At 46.4% G+C, this 26,708-nt stretch overlaps 1 protein-coding gene across 1 annotated transcript in view; it reads right to left on the minus strand.

Moving 5' to 3' along the window:
* Positions 1–26,708, minus strand: part of PRPF6 (pre-mRNA processing factor 6) — a 48,370-nt gene that overhangs the window by 13,449 nt on the left and 8,213 nt on the right. Inside the window, exons 6-16 of the mRNA XM_032218410.1 lie at positions 22,605–22,760; positions 19,666–19,760; positions 17,550–17,706; positions 15,865–16,027; positions 13,834–13,952; positions 10,274–10,492; positions 8,524–8,646; positions 7,553–7,674; positions 4,815–4,953; positions 3,776–3,895; positions 2,041–2,217 (exon numbers count right to left, since the gene is read on the minus strand). Coding sequence (XP_032074301.1) covers positions 2,041–2,217; positions 3,776–3,895; positions 4,815–4,953; positions 7,553–7,674; positions 8,524–8,646; positions 10,274–10,492; positions 13,834–13,952; positions 15,865–16,027; positions 17,550–17,706; positions 19,666–19,760; positions 22,605–22,760 — 1,590 coding nt within the window. The remainder of the gene's footprint in view (positions 1–2,040; positions 2,218–3,775; positions 3,896–4,814; positions 4,954–7,552; positions 7,675–8,523; positions 8,647–10,273; positions 10,493–13,833; positions 13,953–15,864; positions 16,028–17,549; positions 17,707–19,665; positions 19,761–22,604; positions 22,761–26,708) is intronic.

Here is a 26,708-nt window from a genome sequence, read left to right on the forward strand (position 1 = left end):
GGGAAAAGGGCAGCATATAAATGTAATAAATCCAAATCCAATCCAGAGTGGCCAGACAAAGGGAACAGCTAAAGAACAAGGGCTGACTTGGGAGTAAGGCCACAGGTGGATGGTGAATGGCCCCTCCCAGAGGGAATAAAAGAGGAAAGACAGGGGAATGGAGTTCGCAGGAGACCATTAGTTCATTCCTGCATTCTTGCCAAGTATTGTGGCATCTGAAAGATATCGGCCTGGCAGTCACCAAGCCTGATAAAGGTCAGTAATTGGGAACTATCTTGAAAGGCTGTGGGAGAGGAAAGACTTGGCTGGAGAGGAATTCACTGTAAATTAAATAAAAGGGATTAATCGGGACGATGATTCAGCTTAGTGCTGCTGGGGAAGCCTCGGTCAGAACATTTCCATCATTTGTTTAGTGACAGACGTTACAAGGGATCTTGGGGGGGGGGGAGAGTGACTTATGCCCATTTTTCATAAGTTGCATGGTCCCCATGGTCATGTGATCAACATTCAGACGCGGGCTCAGATGTATGACGGTTGCAGACTCTTGGGATCATGTGATCAACTTTTGCGACCCTCGGACGAGCAAAGTCATTGGGGAAGCTACGCTTAACAATCATGTTACTAACTTCATAAGTGCAGTGATTCCTCAATGTAGGAGACTGTCTTATTATTTCCACTTTCTGGCAAAAAAATAAAACTCGCTCACTGTGGGCAGTGGTTTCACTTAATGACCATGGTGTTCTCTCAATGACCACTGTGTTTGCTTTATGACTGCTACATTCGCTAAAGGACTAGCTATGTCTAGTTTAATGAAAAGAAGGACGAGGGGTGACATGATAGCAGTCTTCCAATATCTCAGGGGTTGACACATAGAAGAGGGAGTCAAACTACTCTCCAAGGCACCTGAGGGCAGAACAAGAAGCAATGGGGGGAAACTAATCAAGGAGAGAAGCAACTTAGAACTGAGGAGAAACTTCCTGACAGTGAGAACAATTGATCAGTGGAACAGAAATTGCCTCTAGACATTATGAATGCTCCAACACTGGAAGTTTTTAAGAAGATGTCGGACAATTTGTCTGAAAAGGTATAGAGTTTCCTGACTGAGCAGGGGGTTGGACTAGAAGACCTCCAAGGTCCCTTCCAACTCTGCTATTGTATTGTACCTCCAAGGTCCCTTCAAACTGTTATTCTGTTATAAAACATAGTGATTTTGGGGTGTGCTTTTGCAATTACATTTGTGATTGTGAATTGGCCTGTCAAGCACAGGTTTTGTAAATATTTTCCTTCGAAGAATATAGAATAACAGAGTTGGAAGGGACTTTGGAGGTCTTCTACTCCAACCCCCTATAGGAAAACATATACCTATTCATAAATAGTTGTCCAATCTCTTCTGGAAAGCTTCCAGTGATGAAGTACCCACAACTTCTGGAGGCAAGTTGTTCCACTGATTCTGTCAGGAAATTTCTCCTCAGTTCTAAGTTGCTTCTCTCCTTCATTAGTTTCCGTCCATTGCTTCTTGTTCTACTCTCAGGTGCTTTGGAGAATAGTTTGACTCCCTCTTCTTTGTGGCAACCCCTGAGCTATCAGAACACTGCTATCCTGTCTCCCCTAGTCCTTCTTTTCATTAAACTAGACATACCCAGTTCCTGCAACCGTTCTTCATATGTTTTAGCCTCCAGTCTTCTAATCCTCTTTTTTGCTCTTCTCTGTTCTTTTTCTAGAGTCTCCACATCTTTTCTAAATTGTGGCAACCAAAACTGGATGCAGTATTCCAAGTGTGGCCTTACCAAGGCCTTATAAAGTGGTATTAATTAACACTTCACGTGATCTTGATTCTCTCCCTCTGTTGATGCAGCCTAGAACTGTGTTGGCTTTTTTGGCAGCTGCTGCACACGGCTGGCTCCTATTTAAATAGTTGTCCATTAGGACTCCAAGATCCCTCTCACATAGAATTCTATTCTATTCTACTACCCTATACACAGAGACAAATACATTTTGAGACAGCCTGCGGTCTTTTTTTAGAAAACTAGAGAGTCTTACTCCTTGGTTATAAGCATCCCGGGCTTTTTCAATCAGCTCCTCCTGCTCTTCGATCTGCCCTTTCATCATCCAGAGCTTGGGGAAGTCTTCATAATGCTTCAGGGCCTCCTCGCAGAGTTCCTGCGCCGCGGCAATGTTCCCGAGCACCCACTCGAGTTTGACGGACTTCATAAAGACCTGGAAACAAGAAGCAAGGACCTTCGACACAAATCCAGGAGTATCCCCACCTTCCAAGACATTTTAGGTCCACCCAAACGCCCACCAGAGGTTTTCGGGACGACCACTGTGCTGAACAGGGTCTACTCAACTACGCTGACTGTAATCAGTGGCGGCCTGCTGGGGGTTCGCAGGGATTCAGGAGAACCTCTAACTAAGATTCTGTACAGTTCGGAGAACCCCCAAATCCCACTCCTGGCTGGCCATGCCCACCCCGCCCCGCCCCGCCCCGCCCCTCCCAGAAGTCCCCATGCGGCCTGTTTTGGATGCAGGTTAAGTGCAGGGCACACACGGAGGCTCAGGGAGGATGAAAAATGGGCCCACGGGAAGTTTTGGGAGGGTGAAAAACGGGCCCACTGGAAGTTTTGGGAGGGTGAAAAAGGGGCCCACTGGAAGTTTGGGGAGGGTGAAAAACGGGCCCGCTGGAAGTTTGGGGAGGGTGAAAAACGGGCCCACTGGAAGTTTGGGGAGGGTGAAAAACGGGCCTACGGGAAGTTTGGGGAGGGTGAAAAATGGGCCTACTGAAAGTTCAGAAAGGCAAGAAAAAGGCCCATTTCTGGCCTCTCGAGGGCCCCCGGAGCCTGGGGAAGCCCTTTTCACCCTCCCGGAGACTTGAGAAAAGCCTCTGGATCCCAGGGGGAAAACGCCCCCCTCCCCCATGGTGCAGGAAGCCGACTAGGCCACACCCACCATGGCCATGCCCACCCAGCAACCAGGCAGAGAACCCGTTGCTAAAATGTTTGAAGCCCACCCCTGACTGTAATAGCATAGCAGCTTGTTTCAAGTTGCTCCTAACCTACCCTGGGGCTCTTAGAAAGGAAAAGAAACGGTAAGATTATTAGCAATAGTATGGATTTTATCTACTTAGCAATGTTATGGGGGGGAAATGAGAAAAATTGAACTACCAACTTGTAAAATAACAAATTAATTGTAATAGTTATGGCATGGGAGTTAATTTGCTCTAGTGATTAAGGTAACAGACTAGAAACTTTGAGTTCTAGTCCTGCCTTAGCCATGGAAGCCAATTAGTTGATTTTGGGCGAATCACTAGGTGACTATGAATTCTAGTCCCACCTTAGGCATGAAAGCCGGCTGGGAGACTTTGGGCCAATCACCAGGTGACTATGAATTCTAGTCCCGCCTTAGGCATGAAAGCCGGCTGGGAGACTTTGGGCCAATCACCAGGTGACTATGAATTCTAGTCCCGCCTTAGGCATGAAAGCCGGCTGGGAGACTTTGGGCCAATCACCAGGTGACTATGAATTCTAGCCCCGCCTTAGGCATGGAAGCCGGCTGGGTGACTTTAATCCAATCACCAGGAGACTGTGAGTTGTAGTCCCGCCTTAGACATGACAGCATGGCCATTGATAAGAATTCTGGGAGTTGAAGTCCATACTGCTAGAAAAGGCAGAGATTGGCATACACTGAACCAAATACATGAGCTGAAAACTACAGCTTTATGCATTAACGACTGAGTTCCTTTCAACAGATTTGCGTTCTCCAAGCAGAGTGGACTTACTCTAGCCGTTGGGGCGCTGCTACGGGCCTTGGCCAACAAACGCCTCGCTCGTTCGTATTCGTTGTTTTCGGATTCCAACTTCACGGCAGCCAGCCAAATCTCTTCGCTGTTGGGATTGGCCTGAAAATATAAGTCGCAGAGGCAGAATGGAAAAGAGATCAGAAAAATCCCATTTCATCAATTGTATGCCATCAGACTGAATCCTCCACTTCTTCTCTTCTATTATTAACGGCACTTTGTGCTGAGTATCACGAGAACCAGTTTGGTCCAGTGGTTAAGGCACCAGATTAGGAAGCAGGAGGAGGGCTGAACTGTGGGGTCCTTGGTGCTTAATATATAAATGTATTTAATCTCCTTCCTTCCTTCCTTCCTTCCTTTCCTTAATCTTCACTTCGATTCATAGTCTGGGACTGGTAAAAACTTAACAGTTCGGGTCCTAACCAAGAACCTAAAAGTTGTTAAGGTAACATCTAAGTGTCAGGCCTACAGCCAGTTCCTTTTGGGCTGCCCACTAATATTCTATTCTACTATGCTGTTTCATTAGTGGGGAATTGGGAGGGGGAATAATAAGGAGTTAGATGCTATGTAGCCATAACAAAATTCTTTCTAGAAAGCCAAGGTCATCCTTTGTCTCTACACCTCTGCAAAAACAGTCCGTTTTTCCCTCGTTTTTTCCCTCCCCAGCCCCCAGGAGCACTTTGCAAGTCTCCCAAACCCTCTGGATGTCCATTTTGCAAAGAGGGCAGGTTTTTTTTGGGGGGGGAGGGGCAAAACTTCTGTATTCAGTGTATAAGACGCACCCAGATTTTCACCCTTTTTTCGGGGGGGGAGGTGCGTCTTATATTCCGAAAAACGAGATAGTTTTCTCTTGAAACTTGGCTCGGAGACTCTTGAGTTAAATAGGGCATCTGTCAGAACCTTCACACGCCTCTTCAAGTTGCCAAGACTGAGAAATACTGCTAGAAATATTTTGCCCCATGTTCTAAAGCGATCACGACAAAAGGGAAGGACCCCAATGAAGGCCGCCGTGCGTGCTCACCTGGAAAGCCAACGCCAGGATGCTCCTGGCCGCAGGGACGTCTCCAGCCAACCATTTGGATTTGGCCCCCATGAGCCACAAGACTTCAGCCTTGGGACAGTGAGCCACCGCCCTTTGCAAGAGAGCTTCCAAAGATTCCCTGAAAGTAGACAGCAGCCCAAGGAGATTAGAATGCAAACGTCCGGACATCCAACCTATGATTTTAAATTTAAAGAGGCAATACAGGTAGTCCCCAACTTACAACAAGTTCATTTAGTGACTGTTCAAAGAGTACAACAGCACTGAAAAAAATGGCTTATGTGCTGTGACCTGCCGGCGGCCATCAGAGCTGGCAGCAGATTCGGACAGTGAGGAGGTTGGGGAGGAGCATGGGCCAGTCCTGGAGTCTAGGGAAGGCTCTGATGAGGGCTCTGTGTCAGAGGCAGAGAGGGGGTTAGGGATGTCCAACAGTTATCACCTGCCTGGATACAAAACTATGTGATCGGGCTTGATAAATTAAGTTTGAAAATTAATGAGTAGTTAGGATCAGCCTTAATACATTGACACTTAAAGCTTGAAAATTAATGTAGAATGGGTAACTCCTTAGCGTCAGAGCATGTTAATATAAGGCAATTGGCAGTTGGAACAGAGTTCTTTTCAGGTGGGGAGTGGGAGAAGAATGTCTAAACTCCCAGCCCGCAGGCCAGATGAGTCACGTGCTGGCCACGCCCACTTCCAATTTAGCGGATGGGTAGCCTCTGCACGTGTTAATATAAGGCAACTGGCAGTTGGAACAGAGTTCTTTTCAGGTGGGGAGGGGGAGTAGAATGTCTAAACTCCCAGCCCGCAGGCCAGATGAGTCAACGTGCTGGCCACGTCCACTTCCAATTTAGGAGAGGGGTAGCATCAGAGCATGTTAATATAAGACAATTGGCAGTTGGAACAGAGTTCTTTTCAGGTGGGGAGGGGGAGTAGAATATTTAAACTCCCAGCCTGCAGGCCAGATGAGTATATATGTGTATGTGTGTGTGTGTGTATGTATGTATATGTATGTGTGTGTGTGTGTATGTATGTATATGTATGTGTGTGTGTGTGTGTATATATATATGTGTGTGTGTGTGTGTGTGTGTTTTCTGAGGTTTTCGCGGGTGTTAGTATGTAGGTCTCTAGTTATTCGGGTTTTCTCCCGCGTAGAATTGGAGATGTCTTGGTGACGTTTTGAGGAAGTCTCATTCGTCATCTTCAGGCTACTTCATGAATATAACAAATGTAACAAAAAGGCAACAGTAAAAAAAAAATATTGGGTTTCTGTCTGGATGGTCTCTTGTGACGAGCCGAAGGACAGAGAATGGAAGTGTGACCTTCCTCCCATATTTGGGCATACCAGGGGTTGTGACTTTAAATATATACCTTTCACCCTGGCCTGGCTGATAAGGAGTCGAGCTCTGTAGCTCAATGGTTAACACATCTGCCTAAGAGGCAATAGAGCACAGGTTCGATTCCCAGCAAGGGTATGGCTAGCTGATGAGAGCTAAATAGCTTGAAATAGATCTATACTAGTCTCCCTTTATTTATTTATCAGCACAAATATAACATACATATATATATATGTGTGTGTGTGTGTGTGTGTGTGTGTGTGTGTGTGTTTTATTTATCCTTATATTTATTTATTTATCCTTATCAGCCAGCCAGGGTGAGAGGTATATATTTAAAGTCACTGATAAGGAGTCGAGCTCTGTAGCTCAATGGTTAACACATCTGCCTGAGAGGCAATAGAGCACAGGTTCGATTCCCAATATGGGTATGGCTAGCTGATGAGAGCTAAATAGCTTGAAATAGATCTATACTAGTCTCCCTTTATTTATTTATCAGCATAAATATAACAAATGTAACAAAAAGGCAACAGTAAAAAATATTGGGTTTCTGTCTGGATGGTCTCTTGTGACAAGCCGAAGACAGAGAGTGGAAGTGTGACCTTCCTCCCATATTTGGGCATACCAGAGGTTGTGACTTTAAATATATACCTCTCACCCTGGCTGGCTGATAAGGAGTCGAGCTCTGTAGCTCAATGGTTAACACATCTGCCTGAGAGGCAATAGAGCACAGGTTCGATTCCCAATATGGGTATGGCTAGCTGATGAGAGCTAAATAGCTTGAAATAGATCTATGCTAGTCTCCCTTTATTTATTTATCAGCATAAATATAACATATATATGTATGTATGTATGTATGTATGTACACACACACACACACACACACACACATTATCCTCCCTGATTGAATGATGATAATATTGCAGCAATATTAGTTTCTCCCCCTTGCAATGTGTCAACTTTTCTCTTTGCAAGAGAAATTTGGGGCTCGATTCTGCTGGTACATCAAAGATTAGTATAGCCTTTATTGCCATTGTACAAAATAAATACAATGAAATTGGTTACCTGTGTGCAATTTTTAAAAGGTGCTCCACAGGCATTCGTAGGAGGCCTTTTCATGCCTAGAACCTTGTGGGCGACGTCCAAAAAGAGATTGTTTTGGCCATCCAGAAGGGCCAAGAAAGTGACAGTGGAGAAAGCTTCAAAGGCCCAACAGGGAGAGGCCATAATTCGCCAGGAGCATTTTTTGCCTTTTAAAAACAAAACCAAAGGAAAAACACCCCTGTTCTGCTCCAGTGGGAACAAGTGAAGCGAAAGCCATCGCCGGAACCACTGCCACAGCCAGCTTCCTGGAGGAATATTTGTGAAACGGCACATGGGACGTACCTCGTTCCGTGATTCTTCTCAAAATAAGCCGCTCGTAACCAGACGCTCTTCTTGCTGGGGAAAACTTGCAAGGCGTATGCGTAAATTGCCCTGGCACACTCCAAGGCATTGTGCGCCACACACTGCAGGGGAGGGGAAAGAAAGAACACGGGTCACGGAAGCTGTTTTCAGTGAGCTCTCTCATAATCTGATTTATAGAGGCAGTCCTTGACTTACAACGGTTCATTGAGGGAACGTTCGAAGCTCCAACAGCACCGAAAAAGGGGACTCGTGACCGTTTTTTTCACACTTATGACAGCTGCAACATCCCCAGGGTCATGTAATTTTACATTCGGATTCTCGACCGCTGGTTCATATTTATTGTTGTGGCCCGCCAGCGGCCAACAGATTCGGACAGTGAGGAGGTTGGGGAGGAACCTGGGCCAGTCCTGGAGTCTGGGGAAGGCTCTGAGGAGGGCTCTGCGTCGGAGGCAGAGATGGGGCCAGGGCTGTCCGACAGTTATCAGCTACCTTCAGAGTCGGAGATCAGTGAGGCAGAAGAACAGCTGGAGCCTGTTCCCAGGCAGTGAACTCCTGGCAGTGAGCAGAGCAGCCTGCAATACCGCATTCAAGAGCCACGGTGGTGCAGTGGGATTAGAGTGCAGTACTTCCGGCTGCTTCTGCTGACTGCCGGCTGCCTGCAATTTGGCAGTTCGAATCTCACAGGCTCAAGATTTGACTTAGTCTCCAACCTTCCAAGGTAGGTAAACTGCGGAGGCAAATTGTTGGAGGAGAATAGGCTGACTCTGTAAACCGCTTGTATAAGTACTGTGAAGCGGTATATAAGTCTAAGTGCTATTGCTATACTGCTATTCTAACCACTGGGCCACCGTGGCTTCTGGAAGGAACAAGTGAGGCAGGCTGTGACGTCCCACCTCTTATTCTACCTCTTGGTCCTGTCCTCAGCTTCCCACCTGAGGCCTTGTACTTACACTATCAGCATCTTCCATCCAGGTGTGCTTGCGATCTTCCTCTTCGATCCCGATCCCAATCACCGCTCTCATGATAGCTTGGCATGTAGCCACGCTTCCGGCTTTATCGCATTCTTCGGCATCCTGGAAAAATTCATTTCGACGTGGCCTCAGTTGAGGGCAACAAAGGGGCAATTCCGCACAAAAAACACACCCTTGTCTCACCCTCTGGAGAGCTTCCCCACTGCCCCTAATCTGGTTGCTCTGCCCCCTTCCCACCGCATTTTCACCCAAGCAGAGGTGAGAAGCCAAGCATCTTAGAACGGGGGTCTCCGCCCGTGGCAACTTTAAGACTTGTGGACTTCAACTCCCAGAATTCCTCTTGCGGGCTGAGGAATTCTGGGAGTTGAAGTGAACAAGCCTTAAAGTCGCCAAGGGTGGAGACCCCTGTCTTATATGCTTAGTTAAATATCTAAAGAGGTTAAATTACAGTGACTGGACTTTGGGCCAGTCCCTCTCTCTCTCTCTCAGCCCAACCCACCTCACAGGGTTGTTGTGGGGGAAAAACAGGAGGCGGAAGGAGTATTAGGCATCTTCATTTCCTTCAATTAGGTATAAAAATAACAAAGGCAAGGTAAAAAGAAATGAATACCGTATTTTTCAGAGTATAAGATGTATTTTTCGGAGTATAAGACGTGCCGTATAAGACGCACCAAGGTTTTGAAGAGGCAATTTTTAAAAAAAAGTAGGTAGGTAGAGGGATAGAGAAGGAGAGAAAGAAAGAGAGAAATACGTAGGTAGGGAGAGAGAGAATTTAGGTAGGTGGATAGAGAGAGAGACATAGAAAGAGAGATATATAGAGATAAATACAGTAGAGAGGTAGGGAGAGAGAGTGGGTGTGTAGGTAGGTAGATAGGTAGAGGGATAGAGAGAGAGAGAAATAGAAAGAGAGAAAGAGAAATACAGTAGAGGGTAGGTAGGTAGAGGGATAGATAAGAGAGAAATAGAAAGAGAGAGAAATACAGTAGGTAGGTAGAGGGATAGAGAGAGAGAAATACAGTAGGTAGGTAGGGAGAGAGAGAGAGAGAGTAGGTAGGTAGATGTTTCCAGGTGTATTTATCCATATGCTGGAGAAGGAAATCGCTGACAATCTGCAGCACCTAAGACTTTGTTTTTGCTGGCACAGCACTTGATCAATGTAATTCTCATCAATCAGTTAAAGAGCTTTCCAAAAGGAAAAAAAAAGTTTTTACACTTTGCAACCCTCCCCAAAACGGGGCCATTTTTTTCAAACAAAAGGCATGAATAGCCTTGGGGGGGGGGGGGCTTGCAGAGTGCTCCGGGGGGGGCAAAAACGGGCAAACATCGGCATGCATAGCTTTATGGAGGCTTATAGTGTGCTGCTGGGAGCTGGGGGGAGGGGAACAGTCCTTTTTTTGCTAATTTCTGCCCTCCCAGCTCCTAGGAGCTTTCTGGAAGCCTCCATAAGGGCATGCACAGCCATTTTGGTGAAGGGGTGAAGCTTCGGGAGGCAACAAAAATGCTGTATTTGGTGTTTAAGACGCACCCAGATTTTCAGCCTCTCTTTTGAGGGAAAAAGGTGCGTCTTATACTCCGAAAAATACAGTGATTAAAAATAATGATCTAAAACAGCTTTTCCCAGACTTGGTGCCTTGGAATAATTTGGGACCCCTCACTGCAAAAGGCCTGGAAGACACCAGGTTAGAAAAGTCAAGCTTTGAAAGATGGAAAAATCCCCCTTGGCAGCTACCTGGATCCACTGTTCTCGGTTGATTTCCACCCCGTTAGCCCTCAAGGAGGTGATGGCTCGGTCGATGATCTTCTCCACCATCTGAGTGTTCCCGTTGGCCTCCTCAAGCTTGGCAGCTGTAATCCAGATGTGCCGGTCGGTCGGGATGTTCTCACGGGCTTTGTTTAAGACCTTGCGAGCGTTTTCGTAGGTCTCGAGCCTGGCCAGGGCAAGCCACAGCTGGAACAAAGGAAATGAAAAGAGTTTGACGTGAGGGCTACCCGCGGCCTCATAGCAAGAGGATTCACTTACCATATTTTTCAGACTATAAGATGCACCGGTGTATCAGATGTACCAGGATTTCGAAGAGGTAAGTAAGGTGGGGTGGGGGGAGGTTTTGCCTTGCCCCAGCCTTGCTGTAGCCTGCAGAATGCTGCTGGGGGCTGAGGCAAGGCAAAAAAACCCTCCGTTTTTGCAAAAAATGGGGTGTTTTTTGCAAAAATGGGGTGCAGCGGCGGGTTTCACGAGGCCAAAAATAGCTGTATTTGATGTATAAGACGCACCAACATTTTCACGCTCTTGTAGGGGGGAAAAGGTGCGTCTTATACTTCAAAAAATATGGTATTTTTACCACTAGCTGCCCCGCGCGCACGCTCGCTTCATATACTCACGCATCTTCTGCGCATGCACCCTGCCTTCTATGCATGTGCTTCGCTCACACATGCCTTCTGCGCATGTGCCCGGCCTCAAAAACGTGGCTAAGTAGGAGGACGTAGAGTCGGGGTGAGTGGGCAGGCCCATCCACGATCGCTACTACCGGTTTGCTCAAACCAGTCCGAACCGGCTGAATACCATTCTCTTTGCAACCATTTGTTTAGGGACCTTTCGAAGCTTCAAAAAAAAAACCTAATGGAAACTAATCAAGGAGAGAAGCAACTTAGAACTGAGGAGAAATTTCCTGACAGTTAGAAAAATTAATCAGTGGAACAGAAGTTGCCTCCAGAAGTTGTGAATGCCCCAACATTGGAAGTCTTTAAGAAGATGTTGGATAGCCATTTGTCTTAAACGGTATAGGGTTTCCTGCCTAGGCAGGGGGTTGGACTAGAAGACCTCCAAGGTCCCTTCCAACTCTGCTATTATATTGTATTATTACTATTACAAGGACACAGGAGAAAAAAAATGATGCAAGTTTTTCACACTGATGATTGTTGCAACAAACTTGTGGCCAAGTGATCCAAACTGCGTCCTTTGTGTCCTTAAGATCTCACGGCAGCACGACAGAAGGCAATTCACGTTGCCAGTTTCTGGGCAAGATTGGTTTGACTCGTACATATCTTAATCTTATATTTTAAAGTTTTATGTAGTACGGCATGTCTTACTTCAACTGGGATGCATCTGACACAAACAAATTGGGATCGAACTTTGGACGCACGGCAACTGTCTCGTATTTATGACGCTCGCAGTGTGCCGGGGTCATGTGACCACTATTTGTAACCTTCTGACGAGCAACGTCAATGGGGAAGTTATTTGACAAGTGTCCAGAGTTTGATCAAAGGGATCAAAGTCATTTTTTTCAGTGCCACCGTTAACTTTTAGCAGCCACTAAACGGGATAACAGATTAATAGATTAATAGTATGCGCAACACAAACCTGCGTGCCCTGCCCCCCCCATTGCATGCGTGAAACACCACCACCCCCAACGCATGTCCGCACCACCCCCACCTTCCCACGGCTCATTTTTGGGCCCAGGAGGCCTCCCTGAAGCCTTCTGGAATCAAAAATGATGCCTCCCCCCCATGCTAACCCCCGTGCATGAGCATGACCCCCCCCCCGCCCGCATGCACTGCAGAGACCTGAAAATCAGCTGGCCGGTGGGAGGTCCTCGCGCATGCGCAGTGGCCCTGAGCTGGGGCGACGGCTCTCTGCCATAGTTTTGCCATCACAGCTCTATACCATCCCAGACCAATGTGTAAAAAGAGATTCTCAGTCATCCAGGATATGGTTGTCCCAAAGGTGTTTTCAAGAGCCAACTGGACATCCTGTTTTTTTTCTTTGAAAACGTTTTGCTTCTCATCCCAGAAGCTCAGAGATGAAGTAGCTTCTCAGATGAGAAGAGAAATGTCTTTTCAAAGAAAAACCAGAAAGTCCCATTGCCTCTTGAAAAAGCACTTTTGAGATCCCAGACAAATGGTTATTTAATCTCTTCTTGAAAACCTCCAGTGTTGGAAGCATTCACAACTTCTGGAGGCAAGTCGTTCCACTGCTTAATTGTTCTAATTTCAAGGAAATTTCTCCTTAGTTCTAGCTCTCTTTAACGATGAATCTCTCTTTCTATATTAAGTAATGATATGGGTCTATAATTTTTTGGTAGAGTAAGATCTACATCCTCTTTTGGTATCAAGGATATGAAAGCTGTCTTCCAAGATGGGGGTACCCTCCCTTCCGTTTGGATCATATTGAATAATTCCTTGAGAGGTTCTACCATTTCTAATTGTAAATTTTTGTAATAAGCTGATGTCAGGCCATCTGTATCGTGGCACGACAAAACCGCGCCCGACTAAGCCGCGCCCGATTAAACCGCGTCGCTGACGTCATCAACAGGGCGACAACAGCGAGCGCGGAGAAAGAAGGGCGCTTTAAATAGCGCTTTGAAAGCAAGCCGATTCAACTTAAGGTAAGGGTTAGCTTTAGGGTTAGCTTTAGGGTTAGGTTAAGGGTTAGGGTTAGGTTTAGGGTTAGGTTAAGGGTTAGGATTAGGTTTAGGGTTAGGTTTAGCGGGGTTAGGTTTAGGTGTTAATTTTAGGTTTAGCGTTTATAGCGTGCTTCTGTCTCCGCGCTGTTGTCGCCCTGTTGATATGTCAGCTACGCGGTTTCGTCGAGCGCGCTTTAGTCGAACGCGGTTTTGTGGTGGAACCCATCTGTACCCGGTGCTTTCCCTACCTTTAGCTGTTTGATTACCTGGAAAATTTCCCCCGAGGTTATTGGTTGGTTCAATCTTTCCCTCTGCTCGTCTTTAACTATAGGTATTTTTTCTTTATCCAGGTATCTATCTATATCTAAACCTTGTATTTTATCTTTCATATACAATCCTGTGAAAAATTCATGAAAGGCCTTTTGGATCTCATCCTGTTGATGCACTCCCTTCCCTTTATAATGTAATTTCGATATATTACGAGATTTCTGTTTTTTCCTAATCAAATATGCTAACCATCTGCCAGATTTATTTGCATTACAGAAAGTGTTATGTTTTGCATATAGCAAATTAGTGGCTACCTGGTCTGACATCAGCATATTAAATTGCCCTCTTAATAAGGTAATTGCTTCTTTAATCTTTTTGTCTCCTGGTTTTAGAATTAACTCCTGCTCTCTCTTTCTAATTTCTTCTTCAAGTTCAATTCTCTTTTCCCCCTGTTTATGTCTATGTAATCTATTTAAGTTTATCAGAACTCCTCTCATATACGCTTTACTTGCGACGATGAATCTCTCTTTAATGATCATCCACTATTTCTTGTCCTGCCCTCTTGGTGCTTTGGAGAATAGGTCGTACCCCTCTGGGGACAAAACCAAACTTGACCACTTACTTCCACGCTGGTGGGACAGCATTCCACGGCCCGGCTCAGCATTATCCTGGCATCCTCCGGTTCTTCTAATTCAACAGCCGCTTTCCATAAGCGGACGGAATTCGGGACATGCTCCAGTGCTAAGAGAAATAGAAAGGGGGGAGGGGGATGCTTTTCTTTATGCAGGACTGAACAATATCCAAGCTGCCAGGTGTAATGCAATTTGCAAATTTAATAGAGAAATCTTGGAAGCATGTATGTAAGGGACTCACTGTAGAACAGCAGCCCTCAACGGGTGGTCCATGGACCACTGGTGATCCTTGGAAAAATTTTATGCATTTATTTGCATTTTTTATCTAAATCAGGGGTCCTCAAACTACGGCCCCTGGGCTTGCGTTGCTGCAGAGAGTCTAATAATAAAAATAAATCCAACAATTTGAACATTCTATAGGCATTTATAGTTATTAACTGACCTCCTTGAAGCAAACAGCCAGATTAGCACAAGAAAAAAATATCTGCCTCCCAGCTATTTGTCGCCTGGAGCAAACAGCAAGTTTCACTTTCGGTTTAAGCGGCCTCCCGATGTTTCATGCTGCAGGGTTAGCTATAGCCAATCGCAGCCTCCGCAAGCCCCATTTCCCCCCTTTGCTGGAAGGAGGTAAATTGCTGGGAGGCAGAGGCCAAAGGGTGGGGGCCGGTGGATGGGAGGGGCTACATTCAGTATATAAGACGCACCAAAATTCTCACCCTCTTTTAGGGGGGAAAAGGTGTGTCTTATACTCCGAAAAATACGGTATTTCTCTCTCTGGGCACACTGAGAATATATCTTCTGAACAAAATTCTGCATTGGTGACAGGAAGGGCATCCAGCTATTGAAACACTCTGCTAGCGCCATTCAGTTGCCCAGACTCCATCCTGCAGGGGCTTTTGGGGTCATTAAATGGAGATGATAGAATAGGAATAGGATAGAATAGAATAACAGAGTTGGAAGGGACTTTGGAGGTCTTCTAGACCAACCCTCTGTCTAGGCAGGGAACAGTACAGCACTTCAGACAAATGGTTATCCAACATCTTCTTAAAAACGTCCAGTGTTGGGGCATTCACAACTTCTAGAGGCAACTTCTGTTCCACTGATTCATTGTTCTCACTGTCAGGAAATTTTTCCTTAGTTCTAAGTTGCTTCTCTCCTTGATTAGTTTCCACCCATTGCTTCTTGTCTTGCCCTCAGGTGCCTTGGAGAATAATTTGACTCCCTCTTCTTTGTGGCAACCCCTGAAATAGTGGAAGACTGCTATCGTGTCTCCCCTAGTCCTTCTTTTCATTAAACTAGACATACCCAGTTTCTGCAACCGTTCTTCATATGTTTTAGCCTCCAGTCCCCTAATCCTCTTTGTTGCTCTTCTCTGCACTCTTTCTAGAGTCTCCACATCTTTTCTACATCGTGGAGACCAAAACTGAATGCCATATTCCAAGTGTGACCTTACCAAGGGATTATAAAGTGGTATTAACACTTCATGTGATCTTGATTCTGTCCCTCTGTTGATGCAGCCTAGAACTGTGTTGGCTTATTTGGCAGCTGCTACACACGGCTGCCTCCTATTTAAATGGTTGTCCACTAGGACTCCAAGATCCCTTTCACAGTTACTACTGTTGAGCAAGGTACCACCTATACTGTCCCTGTGCATTTCGTTTTTCTTGCCTAAATGTAGAACCTTCCTCTTTTCACCATTGAATTTCATTTTATTAGACAACACCAAGAGATTTTCAGTCATCCAGGTCTACCTGTACACACCTGGTCCTCTGGGTGTTACTGAACTGCATCTCCCATCCTATCCCTCCCTACCAGCTGTGCTCATCAGAGCTTCTGGTGAACTGCATTTTGCAACTTCCCCTGGCTTTAAAGATCTCAAAATCCATCAAGGGGTGTTTCTCAACCTTGGCCACTTTGAGTGGACTTCCAACTCCCAGAATTCCCCCGTCCTTCTCCCAGGTAGCAAGCAGGCACCACCTTCCAAACCAACCGAGGTTTCTCCTCGATGGGCCCCATCTCACCTTTCCGAAGGACTCTCTTCTTGGCTCGAATATCCGTCTCCAACTCGGCGGCTCTGATGTAAATCCGGACTGACTGGGGGAGGTGACGGACAGCCTGAGCCACCACGGCCTTGGCGGTATCTCCAGGCTGCAAGCGCGCAGCTTCCAGCCAGACGTCTTCGCTCTGGAGAAAGGCAGCAAATAGAGGAAGTCGGTGGCTTATTGGTTAAGGGAGGGGGCAGCAAACTGCAGCTCTGGAGCCGCATGTGGCTCTTTCATCCCTCTGCTGTGGCTCCCTGTTGCCAGTCGGCATTGAGAGGAGCTTCCGGTTTGGAAGAGGGGGAAGTAGGGTGCGCCAAAAGGAGACTCTATGGCAAGGGGAGGGTTTTCTGGTCAGCTCCCCAATTGATAGGGCTTTCGGTTAGGAGAGGAAAAAGGACGCCACGCTAGGAGGGGACTCTATGGTGGGGGAACAGGACTTCCGGTCAGCAGAGGAAAAAGGATGCCACACTAAGAAGAGACTCTATGATAGGGGAACCGGACTTCCGGTCGACTCCAGAATTGAATAGGGGGCTTCCAGTTAGGACCTTTGTGGCTCTTTGAGTATTTAAGGTTGCCGACCCCTGGGTTAAGGGATCCAAGTCCTTTAAAGCAGGGGTCTCCAACCGTGGCAACTTTAAGAAGTTGTGAATGCCCCAACACTGGAAGTCTTTAAGAAGATGCTGGATAGCCATTTGTCTGAAACAGTATAGGTACCTTGGAGGTCTTCTAGTCCAACCCCCTGCCTAGGCAGGAAACCCTACACCGTTTCAATGATTGAGTCCCTCATCTGCACCTCCATAACTGTCTGGTTTGGCTCTGCAACCCAACGAGACAGACGGAGACTTCAGAGGATAATTAGAAGTGCAGAAAAAACAATGGCTACCAACCTGCCTTCCATTGAGGACCTGGACACTGCACGAGTCAAAAAGAGGGCCGTGAAAATATTTACATACCCCTCACATCCTGGGCATAAATTGTTTCAACTCCTACCCTCAAAATGACGCTATAGGGCTCTGCACACCAAGACAACTAGACACAAGGACAGTTGTATCCCGAACGCCATCACTCTGCTAAACAAATAATTCCCACCACACTGTCAAAATATTTACTAAGTCTGCATTACCATAACTATTAAACTTCTCATCGTTCCTATCGCCCATCTCCTCCCACTTATGACTCTAACCATGTTGCTTGTATCCTTACGATTTATATTGATTGTTTCCTAGTATGATTTGATTGCTTGTTTGTATACTATGACTATCATAAATGTTGTACCTTGTGATTCTTGACGAATGTATCTTGTCTTTTTATGTACACTGAGAGCATCGGCACCAAAGACAAATTCCTTGTGTGTCCAATCATACTTGGCCAAAAATGAATTAATTCTTTCTTTCTTTCTCTTTCTTTCTCTCTCTCTTTCTTTCTTTTTCTTTCTTTCTCTCTTTTTCTTTCTTTATTCTTTCTTTCTTCCCCTCTCTCTCTCTTTCTTTCTTCTTTCTTTCTCTCTCTCCTTCTTTTTCTTCTTTCTTTCTCTCTTTTTCTTTTTCTCTTTCTTTCTTTCTTTCTTTCTCTCTCTCTCTCTCCCTTCCTTCTTCCTTTCCTTTCCTTCCATCCATCCATCCATCCATCCATCTAAAATTCAACTTCTGCAAAACAGCCCTCACCTTGGGACACATTTCGGTTCCTTTCATGATGAGATTTCGAGCCACCTGAAGCTTCCCGGTCACCTCTTCCAAGCGGGCCGAAGCGATCCAGGCCGGCGGGTGATGAGGGTTCGTCTCTCGCACGGATTTCAGAAGTAAGCGTGCTTTCTTGATGTCGCTAGGGAGGGAGGAAACGTAAGAGGCAAAAGCTTCATGCCCTGCAGTGCCGGCCCTGCTTATACCAAAATGTGCTGCAGGAATGCAGAGAAGAGTTTTTTTTCCCCCTGTAACTTATTTTCATACACAATCTCAACAGGAGAAGGGGTCAGGTTTGAAATGGGGGGTCCTTGGTGCTCCCTTGAGCTTGGTTGTTTCACTGCCCAACTAGGTAACCTCATCAGTGCTAGAAGGAAGTGGGGTTTATGAAGTGGAGAGGAGGAAGGGGGGAGGAGGAGGAGGAGGAGGAGGAGGAGGAGGAGGAGGAAGAGGAGGAGGAGGAGGAGGAGGAGGAGGAGGAGGAGGAAGAGGAGGAGGAGGAGGAGGAGGAGGACGACGACGAAGACGACTGTGGGGTCCTTGGTGCTTTCTGAGCTTGGTTGTTTTCTTATAGACGTTCCATTGCCCAACTAGGTAATGTCATCAGTGCTAGAAGGAAGTGGGGTTTATGAAGTGGAGAAGAGGAAGGGGGGAGGTGGAGGAGGAATAATGTGGGATCCTTGGTGCTCTCTGAGCTTGGTTGTTTTCTTGTAGATGTTTCACTGCCCATCTAGGTAACCTCACCAGTGCTAAAATGAAGTGGGATTTATGGAGTGGAGAAGAGGAAGAGGAGGAGGAGGAGGAGGAGGAGGAGGAATAATGTGGGGTTCTTGGTGCTTTCTGAGCTTGGTTGTTTTCTTGTAGATGTTTCACTGCCCAACTAGGTAACCTCATCAGTGCTAAAATGAAATGGGATTTATGGAGCGGAGAAGAGGAGGAGGAGGAGGAGGAGGAGGAGGAGGAGGAGGACGACGACGACGACTGTGGGCTCCTTGTTGCTCTCTTGAGCTTGGTTGTTGTTGTTTTTTGTAGACTTTCATTACTCAAACTAAGCAACATCATCAGTGCTAGAAGGGATTGGGGTTTTCAGAAAGGAAGGAGGAGGGAGGAGGAGGAGGGAGGAGGGAGGAGGAGGAGGAGGAGGGGGGGCCACAAGGACAAGGACTGTAGATTCCCTGGTGTTCTCTGAGCTTGGTTGTTTTCTTGTAGATGTTTCATAACCAAACTAGGTAACAGCATCAGTCCTAATAATGTTATCTAGTTGGGTAATAAAACACCCGCAAGAGAACAACCCAGCTTGGACAGCACCAAGGACTCCGCGTTCCCTCCTCCACAATCGCCTTTCTGACTTCGGACCCAAAGTGTTGTACAGCCGCACTCGACCCGCATTTTGGACAATATCATCACCCTGATCTCTCACTGAAATCAAACCTGTGTGCTGGGACAGCGAAGATACTGGCCGGGATCTCCTTAGGAGAGGTTCCTAAACATTCACACAGCTCTTTTCAACACAGAAGTTTCTATTCTTACCGTATTTTTCGGAGTATAAGACGCACCTTTTTCCCTTAAAAAAAGAGGCTGAAAATCTGGGTGGGTCTTATACACCAGTGGTCTCCAATCTTGGCAACTTTTAAGACCTGTGGACTTCAACTCCCAGCTTTGCTGGCTGAGGAACTCTGGGAGTTGAAGTCCACAGGTCTTAAAGGTTGGAGACCACTGTTATACACTGAATACAGCACTTTTGGCCTCCTGAACCCCCCCCACCCCCGGTCACTAACATGGCCGTGCAGAGCCTTTAGGAGGCTTACAGAGAGCTCTGGGGGGGCTGGGGAAGGCAGAAATGAGCAAAAAACGGGCCGGTTTTTGCTCGTTTGGGGGGGGGCACCCCCCCAGGAGCATGCTACAAGCTTCCTAAAAGCTATTCATGCCCCCCCCCCTTTTTTAAATAAAAAGGACCCTTTTCGTGAAAAACGGGGCGTTGTTTGGGAGGTCTGCAGAGTGCCACAATTTTTTTTTTTTAATTTGCCTCTTCAAAATCTTGGTGCGTCCTATACTCCGAAAAATACGGGATTGCACAAGCACAACACCCATGTGCCCTTACTTGATGTCTCCACCGTGGGTGGGAATCATGGAGTTTAAATCCGTCAGGTAGCCTTTGGGATCCACCACTGTCTGTCCGCTCACCGAATCGGATACCTGTGGATTAACCAAAGCCTCGTTAAGATGAGAGAAGATGTAAAATGCAAATGACTACAGATATTTTCCCATAAAGCATTGAAAGAGTAAACAATGTTACGCCTGTCATTGAGGACAAGTTAGCCCTCGACTTACAACAGTTCATTTAGTGACCGTCCAAACTTGCAAACCTGGCACTGAAAATAGGGACGGGTGTCCGTTTTTCACACTTACGACCGTAAGTGCAGCACCCCCGTGGCCACGCAATTTACCTTTAGGTGCTTGGCAACCGACTCACACTTACGATGGTTCTGGGGGGGGGGGGGGTTCAAGAGTCACATTTTTGCGACCTCCCGACAAGCAAAGTCAACGGACAAACCAGTTTCACTTAACAACCCGTGTTACCGATTTAACAACGGCAGTGGTTGGCTTAACAGCTGTGGCAAAGAAAAGTTATAAAACGGGGCAAAACTCTCTTAACGGATTTCTCACCACCACATATATCTCGGGCTCAACTGTGGTCGTAAGTTGAGGACTACCTGTAACCCTTTCCAAATATCATCATCTTTGGAAAAGATCATCCCCATATATTGATTTATTTAACGTGCAACAATAATAATAATAAGCAACATCGCTACAGGCAGTCCTTGATTTACGACTGTAACTGAGACCCCAATGGTGGTTTGGTTTGGTAGGGTTTGGTTTTATTGGACGTAAATGCCGCCCTTCTCCCAAAGGACTCAGGGCGGAGTACAACATAAAAACACATATGACAAAAGTTAAAAAAAGATTAAATAGGAAATCCAATAACCTTCAATTGACAATTTAAAATCAAATTTAGGATTAAATTAAAATTAACAATTTAATAATTTATTTTATTCTATTCAGGCCAGGCTGGCTTGCTGGAAAAGCCAACTTTTTAGGGCGCGTCGGAAAGACCAGAGGTCGGGGATTATACGAAGCTCCGGGGGCATCTCATTCCAGAGGGAAGGCGCTCCCACAGAGAAGGCTCTTCCCCTGGGGGTCGCCAGCGGACACTGCCTGGCCGACGGCACCCTGAGGAGGCCGACTCTGTGGGATCGTACTGGGCGGTGGGAGGCTACCGGTGGCAGTAGGTGGTCTCGCAGGTACCCTGGGCCTAAGCCATGGAGCGCTTTAAAGGTCATAATTAGTACCTTGAATCGCACCCGGAAGACAACCGGCAACCAGTGCAGGCCGCCTAAAAGGGGTGTAACATGGGTGGCTGTCAATCCTGACATTCATTGAGAAGGGGGTTATTACTGGGACTACGCCTGATTTTACGATCATTTTCACGTTGGTCATAAAGTAAATGCCTCAGTCGTAAAACGAACCCACTTTTCTGTGGAAAACCAGACATTACATGAGGAAACCAGCCACCGCCTGATGTTCTGCTTAATGGCTGCACAGGATTCCTCCACAACCACAACCTGAGGTGTCATTGTACACTGAAGATGGCATTTAAGGTGCGATGGCAATAAAGAGCCGAGGTGGCGCAGTGGTTAAATGCAGCACTGCAGGCTACTTCAGCTGACTGCAGTTCAGCAGTTCGGCTGTTCAAATCCCACCAGGCTCAAGGTGGACTCAGCCTTCCATCCTTCCGAGGTGGGTAAAATGAGGACCCGGATTGTTGTTGGGGGCAATATGCTGACTCTGTAAACCGCTTAGAGAGGGCTGAAAGCCCTATGAAGCGGTATATAAGTCTAACTTATATATATTGCTAAAGTAAACTTAACAAATCAGTTTCCAACAAAGAGGCTGGAAATCGTGATCATATGCGTACGGGACGTTGCAAACGTCACAAGGGTGGCCGTTTTTCTCCCTCCGGAGGCTTTAGGGGAGCTTCCAGGTGGGCAAAAAATGGCCGAAAATCAAGGCCGAAAATTAGCTGGCCAGCGCGCGCATGTGCACTGGAACTGACTGGGCGACTCCTCGCGTGCCATCAGAAACGCCTCGCATGCCATAGGTTATACAAAGGTTATGCACAGACATGCACAGCAAACTGCCATATCTTAGTAACCGATAACCTCAACTTCTATGAGCTCACCTAATTAGCATAGCCAGGCACTACCGGGAACTGGTGCCTTACGTGAGATTCTACCCTGGCTGGGATGGTCTTAAGAGATTGACAAGGAGAATGTACCAATAAGATGCTGTTGCTACCTGTTCTGACCCCCCTCCGTACGGTGAGTCACGCCGACACAAGATTACTGCTAGACAATTTATTCACAGTAAATTAACACACCGACAAGACTTTGGCAGCAACCACAGATAAGAAATGCACACAAGAGATTCTCCAGCTTTAGTATAATAGTTGTGTCCTGCAAACAACCTCCTCCCAAAGTCTCTTCTTATATACTCTCTTGGGAGGAGCCTAATCACAACCACCTGGCCCCAATTATCTTCTGTATCTGTGTAGTTGCTGTCGGCGCTTATCTGCCCGTCTTCACCTGGCGTCTGGGACTAACTCCCTTAGCTCCTCCCCACTGCTCCAGGGCCTGACGTCAGGGACCAACTCCCTTTGGCTTTCACCACTGCTCCATGCCTCTGGCGCCTCCTGGTGGCCAACCAGCCTCTCTGGTCCCTGCTTGGAGTCTGAACCCTGCCCAGGGTCCTCCACATCTTCCAGAGCCGACTCATAGGGTCCCTCACTATCGGAGTCTGTTTGCAGCTCCCAATGGCTCCTGTTGGGCCACAACAGCTACCTATGCTCTTGCTTTGCTTGTTGAAACTGTATAAAAGCCAAATATACTCTGGAAAGGCAGACAGACAATCATGGACTTAGGGAATGGTCGTTAGTTGAGGACTACTTCTATTTCTCACACACACATCCCGTCGTGTCCTTACCTGGCTGAGACGCATATCCATCAAGGTGTTTCTAGCTTGCCCAATCTTCCTCATGTCCAGCTCCCCTGTGCCAGGAGTCATCAGTCCCGGGGTCATTCCACCTGGATAAGGCGTGTTTAAGCCCCCTGGGTAAGGGGTGTTCAGGCCACCGAATTGCTGCAAGATAAACAGGGGAGAAGGGGGAGGAAGAGAGAGCATTAAGGGATTTCAAATAGTATCAATAAAAAGAGGCAGTTTCTGTGTGGAATCAATCAGTCAATCGATCATCGCTGGGGATTTAGTTTAGTTTATTGTCATTGCACCTCGCACAACGAAATTAAATGGGATCTTCATTGTACAATGACAGTTCAGGTTTAAGGAATCCTGTGCAGTCATTAAGCACAACATCAGGTGGCGGCTGGTTTCCTCATTGACGACTTATTGGAAGCTGGCAGTGAAGATCACAAGTGGTGATGATGTGACTGTGGGAAGCTGTTACCATTGTGACTGGATGATCCTTAGTCATCCAGGTGAGGGTTGTCCCACAGGTGCTTTTTCAAGACATTTCTCTTCTCATCCAAGAAGTGGAATAGTGTGGGCAACCATTTAAATAGGAGCCAGCCATGTGCAGCAGCTGCCAACACAGTTCTAGGCTGCATCAACAGAGGGATGGAATCAAGATCACGTGAAGGGTTAATACCACTTTATAAGGCCTTGGTAAGGTCACACTTGGAATATTTGCATTCAGTTTTGGTCGCCACGATGTAGAAAAGATGTGGAGACTCTAGAAAGAGTGCAGAGAAGAGCAACAAAGATGATTAGGGGACTGGAGACTAAAACATATGAAGAACGGTTGGAGGAACTGGGTATGTCTAGTTTAATGAAAAGAAGAACTAGGGGAGACATGATAGCAGTCTTCCAATATCTCAGGGGTTGCCCCAAAGAAGAGGGAGTCAAACTATTCTCCAAGGCACCCGAGGGCAGAACAAGAAGCAATGGGTGGAAACTAATCAAGGAGAGAAGCAACTTAGAACGGAGGAGGAATTTCCTGACAGTTAGAACAATGAATCAGTGGAACAGAAGTTGCCTCCAGAAGTTGTGAATGCCCCAACACTGGAAGTCTTGAAGAAGATGTTGGAGAGCCATTTGTCTGGAACGGTATAGGGTTTCCTGCCTAGGCAGGGGGTTGGACTAGAAGACCTCCAAGGTCCCTTCCAACTCTTGTAAGATCACAAGTGGTGATGATGTGACTGTGGGACGCTGTGACCATTGTAACTGGATGTTTCTTAGTCATTTAGGTCAAGATTGTCCCACAGGTGCTTTTTCAAGACGTTTCTCTTCTCATCCAAGAAGCTTCTTCAGCTGACTGGATGGTGGGGAATGGAAGGATTTATACCCCTCCTGAAGAAGAAACATCTTCAAAGAAAAAAACCCAGAAAGTCCAGTTGCCTCTTTTAAAAAGCACCTTTGGGACAATCAATCAATCAAGATAGAGCTGGAAGGGACTTTAGAGGTCTTCTAGTCCAAACTCTTCTTCAAGCAGGAGACTCAATTTCAAACACATGGCTGCCCAATTTCTTCTTAAAACCCTCCAGTGATGGAGGAGCACCCACAACTTCTGGTGGCAAGCAGTTCCACTGGTTAATTGTCCTCACTGTTAGGAAGTTTCTCCTTAATTCAAGATTGCTTCTCTCCTAGAGTCGTTTCCATCCATTGTTTCTTGTCCTTCCCCCATGGTGCTTTGGAAAATAAGTTGACCCCCTTGTTTGTGGCAGCCCCTCCAATACTGGAGTGCTGCTATCATGTCCCCACTAAGTCCTTCTTTTCATTAAAATAGACATGCCCAATTCCTGCTCAATACCAAACTCCAAAAACGGTTCTTCCTATGTTTTAGCCTCCAGGCTCTTAATAATGACCTTAGCTGCTCTTCTCTGGACTTTTTCCAAAGTCTCAACATCTTTTTTGTATTGTGGAAACCAGAACTGGATGCAGGATTCCAAGCGTGGTCTTCCTTAGGCTTTATAAAGCAGCATTAATGGTTCACGTGGCTTTGATTCTATGACTCTGTTTAAGCAACCAAGAAAAGGTTTGAATCAGTGGTGAAATTCAAATTCTTTTACTACTGGTTGTGTGGGTGTAGCTTGGTGGGCATGGTAGGGGAAGGATACTGCAAAAGCCCCATTCCCTCCCACTCCAGGGGAAGGATACTGCAAAAGCCCCATTCCCTCCTATTCCAGGGGGAGGATACTGCAAAAGCCCCATTCCCTCCCACTCCAGGGGAAGGATACTGCAAAAGCCCCATTCCCTCCTATTCCAGGGGAAGGATACTGCAAAAGCCCCATTCCCTCCCACTCCAGGGGAAGGATACTGCAAAATCCCTATTCCCTCCCCACTCCAGGGAAAGGATATTGCAAAATCTCCATTCCCTCCCACTCCAGGGGAAGGATACTGCAAAATCCCCATTCCCTCCCACTCCAGGGGAAGGATACTACAAAATCTCCATTCCCTCCCACTCCAGGGGAAGGATACTGCAAAATCCTCATTCCCTCCCACTCCAGGGGAAGGATATTGCAAAATCTCCATTCCCTCCCACTCCAGGGGAAGGATACTACAAAATCTCCATTCCCTCCCCACTTCAGGGGAAGGATATTGCAAAATCTCCATTCCCTCCCCACTTCAGGGGAAGGATATTGCAAAATCTCCATTCCCTCCCACTCCAGGGGAAGGTTACGGCAAAATCTCCATTTATTCCCCACTCCAGGGGAAGGTTACTGCAAAATCCCCATTCCCTCCCATTCCAGGGGAAGGATATTGCACAATCTCCATTCCCATCCCACACTGGGGCCAGCCAGAGGTGGTATTTGCCGAGTCTCCAAACTACTCAAAATTTTCACTAACGATTTTCCAGAACCTATGAGAATCTGCTGAATTTCACCTCTGGTTTAAACACTGCAAAGATCCCAGTGCAAGAGCTCAGTGAGGTTACAAACAGCCATTTATTTGTGCCAGAGGAAAAGGGTAGCCAAAGTTCAGGTCTTCTCACTGCAGTGAAGTTCTGCAAGAATGGGGTTGACCTCTCTTAAATCTTTGGTTGAAAATTCAGGCGATCTCTCTATTATTCCTGGTTCTCTCCAGAATTTGCCTGGTAGAGGATCGCTTGCTGGTCAGAATTACTCCTGCCATCAATGTGGAGTATTGTATGTCTGAAGATAACATTGCAGATCATTTTACTAAGACCCAAGGTAATATAAAGCATAAACGTTGTTGCGAGGAATACGGATTAAGAATGTAAGGTCTATATATTGTCCTACCCAAAGGGGAGAATGTTAGGAATATAATCTAACAGTTGGGTTGGCAATATATAAATCATATAGCAATGCTGTACCCGTTTCTTTAAATCATACTGTAATTGTGATTGGTTGCTGTTTCCTCAATCGGCCATAAGAGGGAGCCAGAATGACTGTTAGGTCTCTGGTTTGTTAGATGATGGGCTGATCTGATCTGATCTGAGTGTTTTGGAAGCTGGCTGTTAGAAAGTGCCGTGAGCTATTGTAAGTTTTGCAACTGCTAGCAAACTTTGAGTACTGAACTGATTATATGATACTGGACTATGTTATTTGGACTATCCCTTAACTGAAAGACGTTGATGACGGACTGTCTTGCAAGGTGGCGCAGTGGTTAAATGCAGCACTGCAGGCTACTTCAGCTGACTGCAGTTCTGCAGTTCGGCTGTTCAAATCTCACCGGCTTAGGGCTGACTCAGCCTTCCATCCTTCCGAGGTGGGTAAAATGAGGACCCGGATTGTTGTTGGGGGCAATATGCTGACTCTGCAAACCGCTTAGAGAGGGCTGAAAGCCCTATGAAGCGGTATATAAGTCTAACTGCTATTGCTATTGCTAACTGTGTATGACCTGGACTGTTTGATGGACTCTGATACTTCTATTTCCACGAAAGTATAAGCCTATTTAAACTGCAGTGTCTCTGTATGCTGGTTTGTGTGTTCTCCAACGCTTCTCTGTACGCACTCACTCTTCCAACGGGGAGCTTACCTAACAGGCCCGCACTGGGCTAAAATTATAAAAATCTATGTTTTTTATTAAAGTTTTGAATCTTTTAAAAATTGG

Source organism: Thamnophis elegans, chromosome 5 (genome assembly GCF_009769535.1).
Source record: "Thamnophis elegans isolate rThaEle1 chromosome 5, rThaEle1.pri, whole genome shotgun sequence".
Lineage (NCBI taxonomy): Eukaryota > Metazoa > Chordata > Lepidosauria > Squamata > Colubridae > Thamnophis > Thamnophis elegans.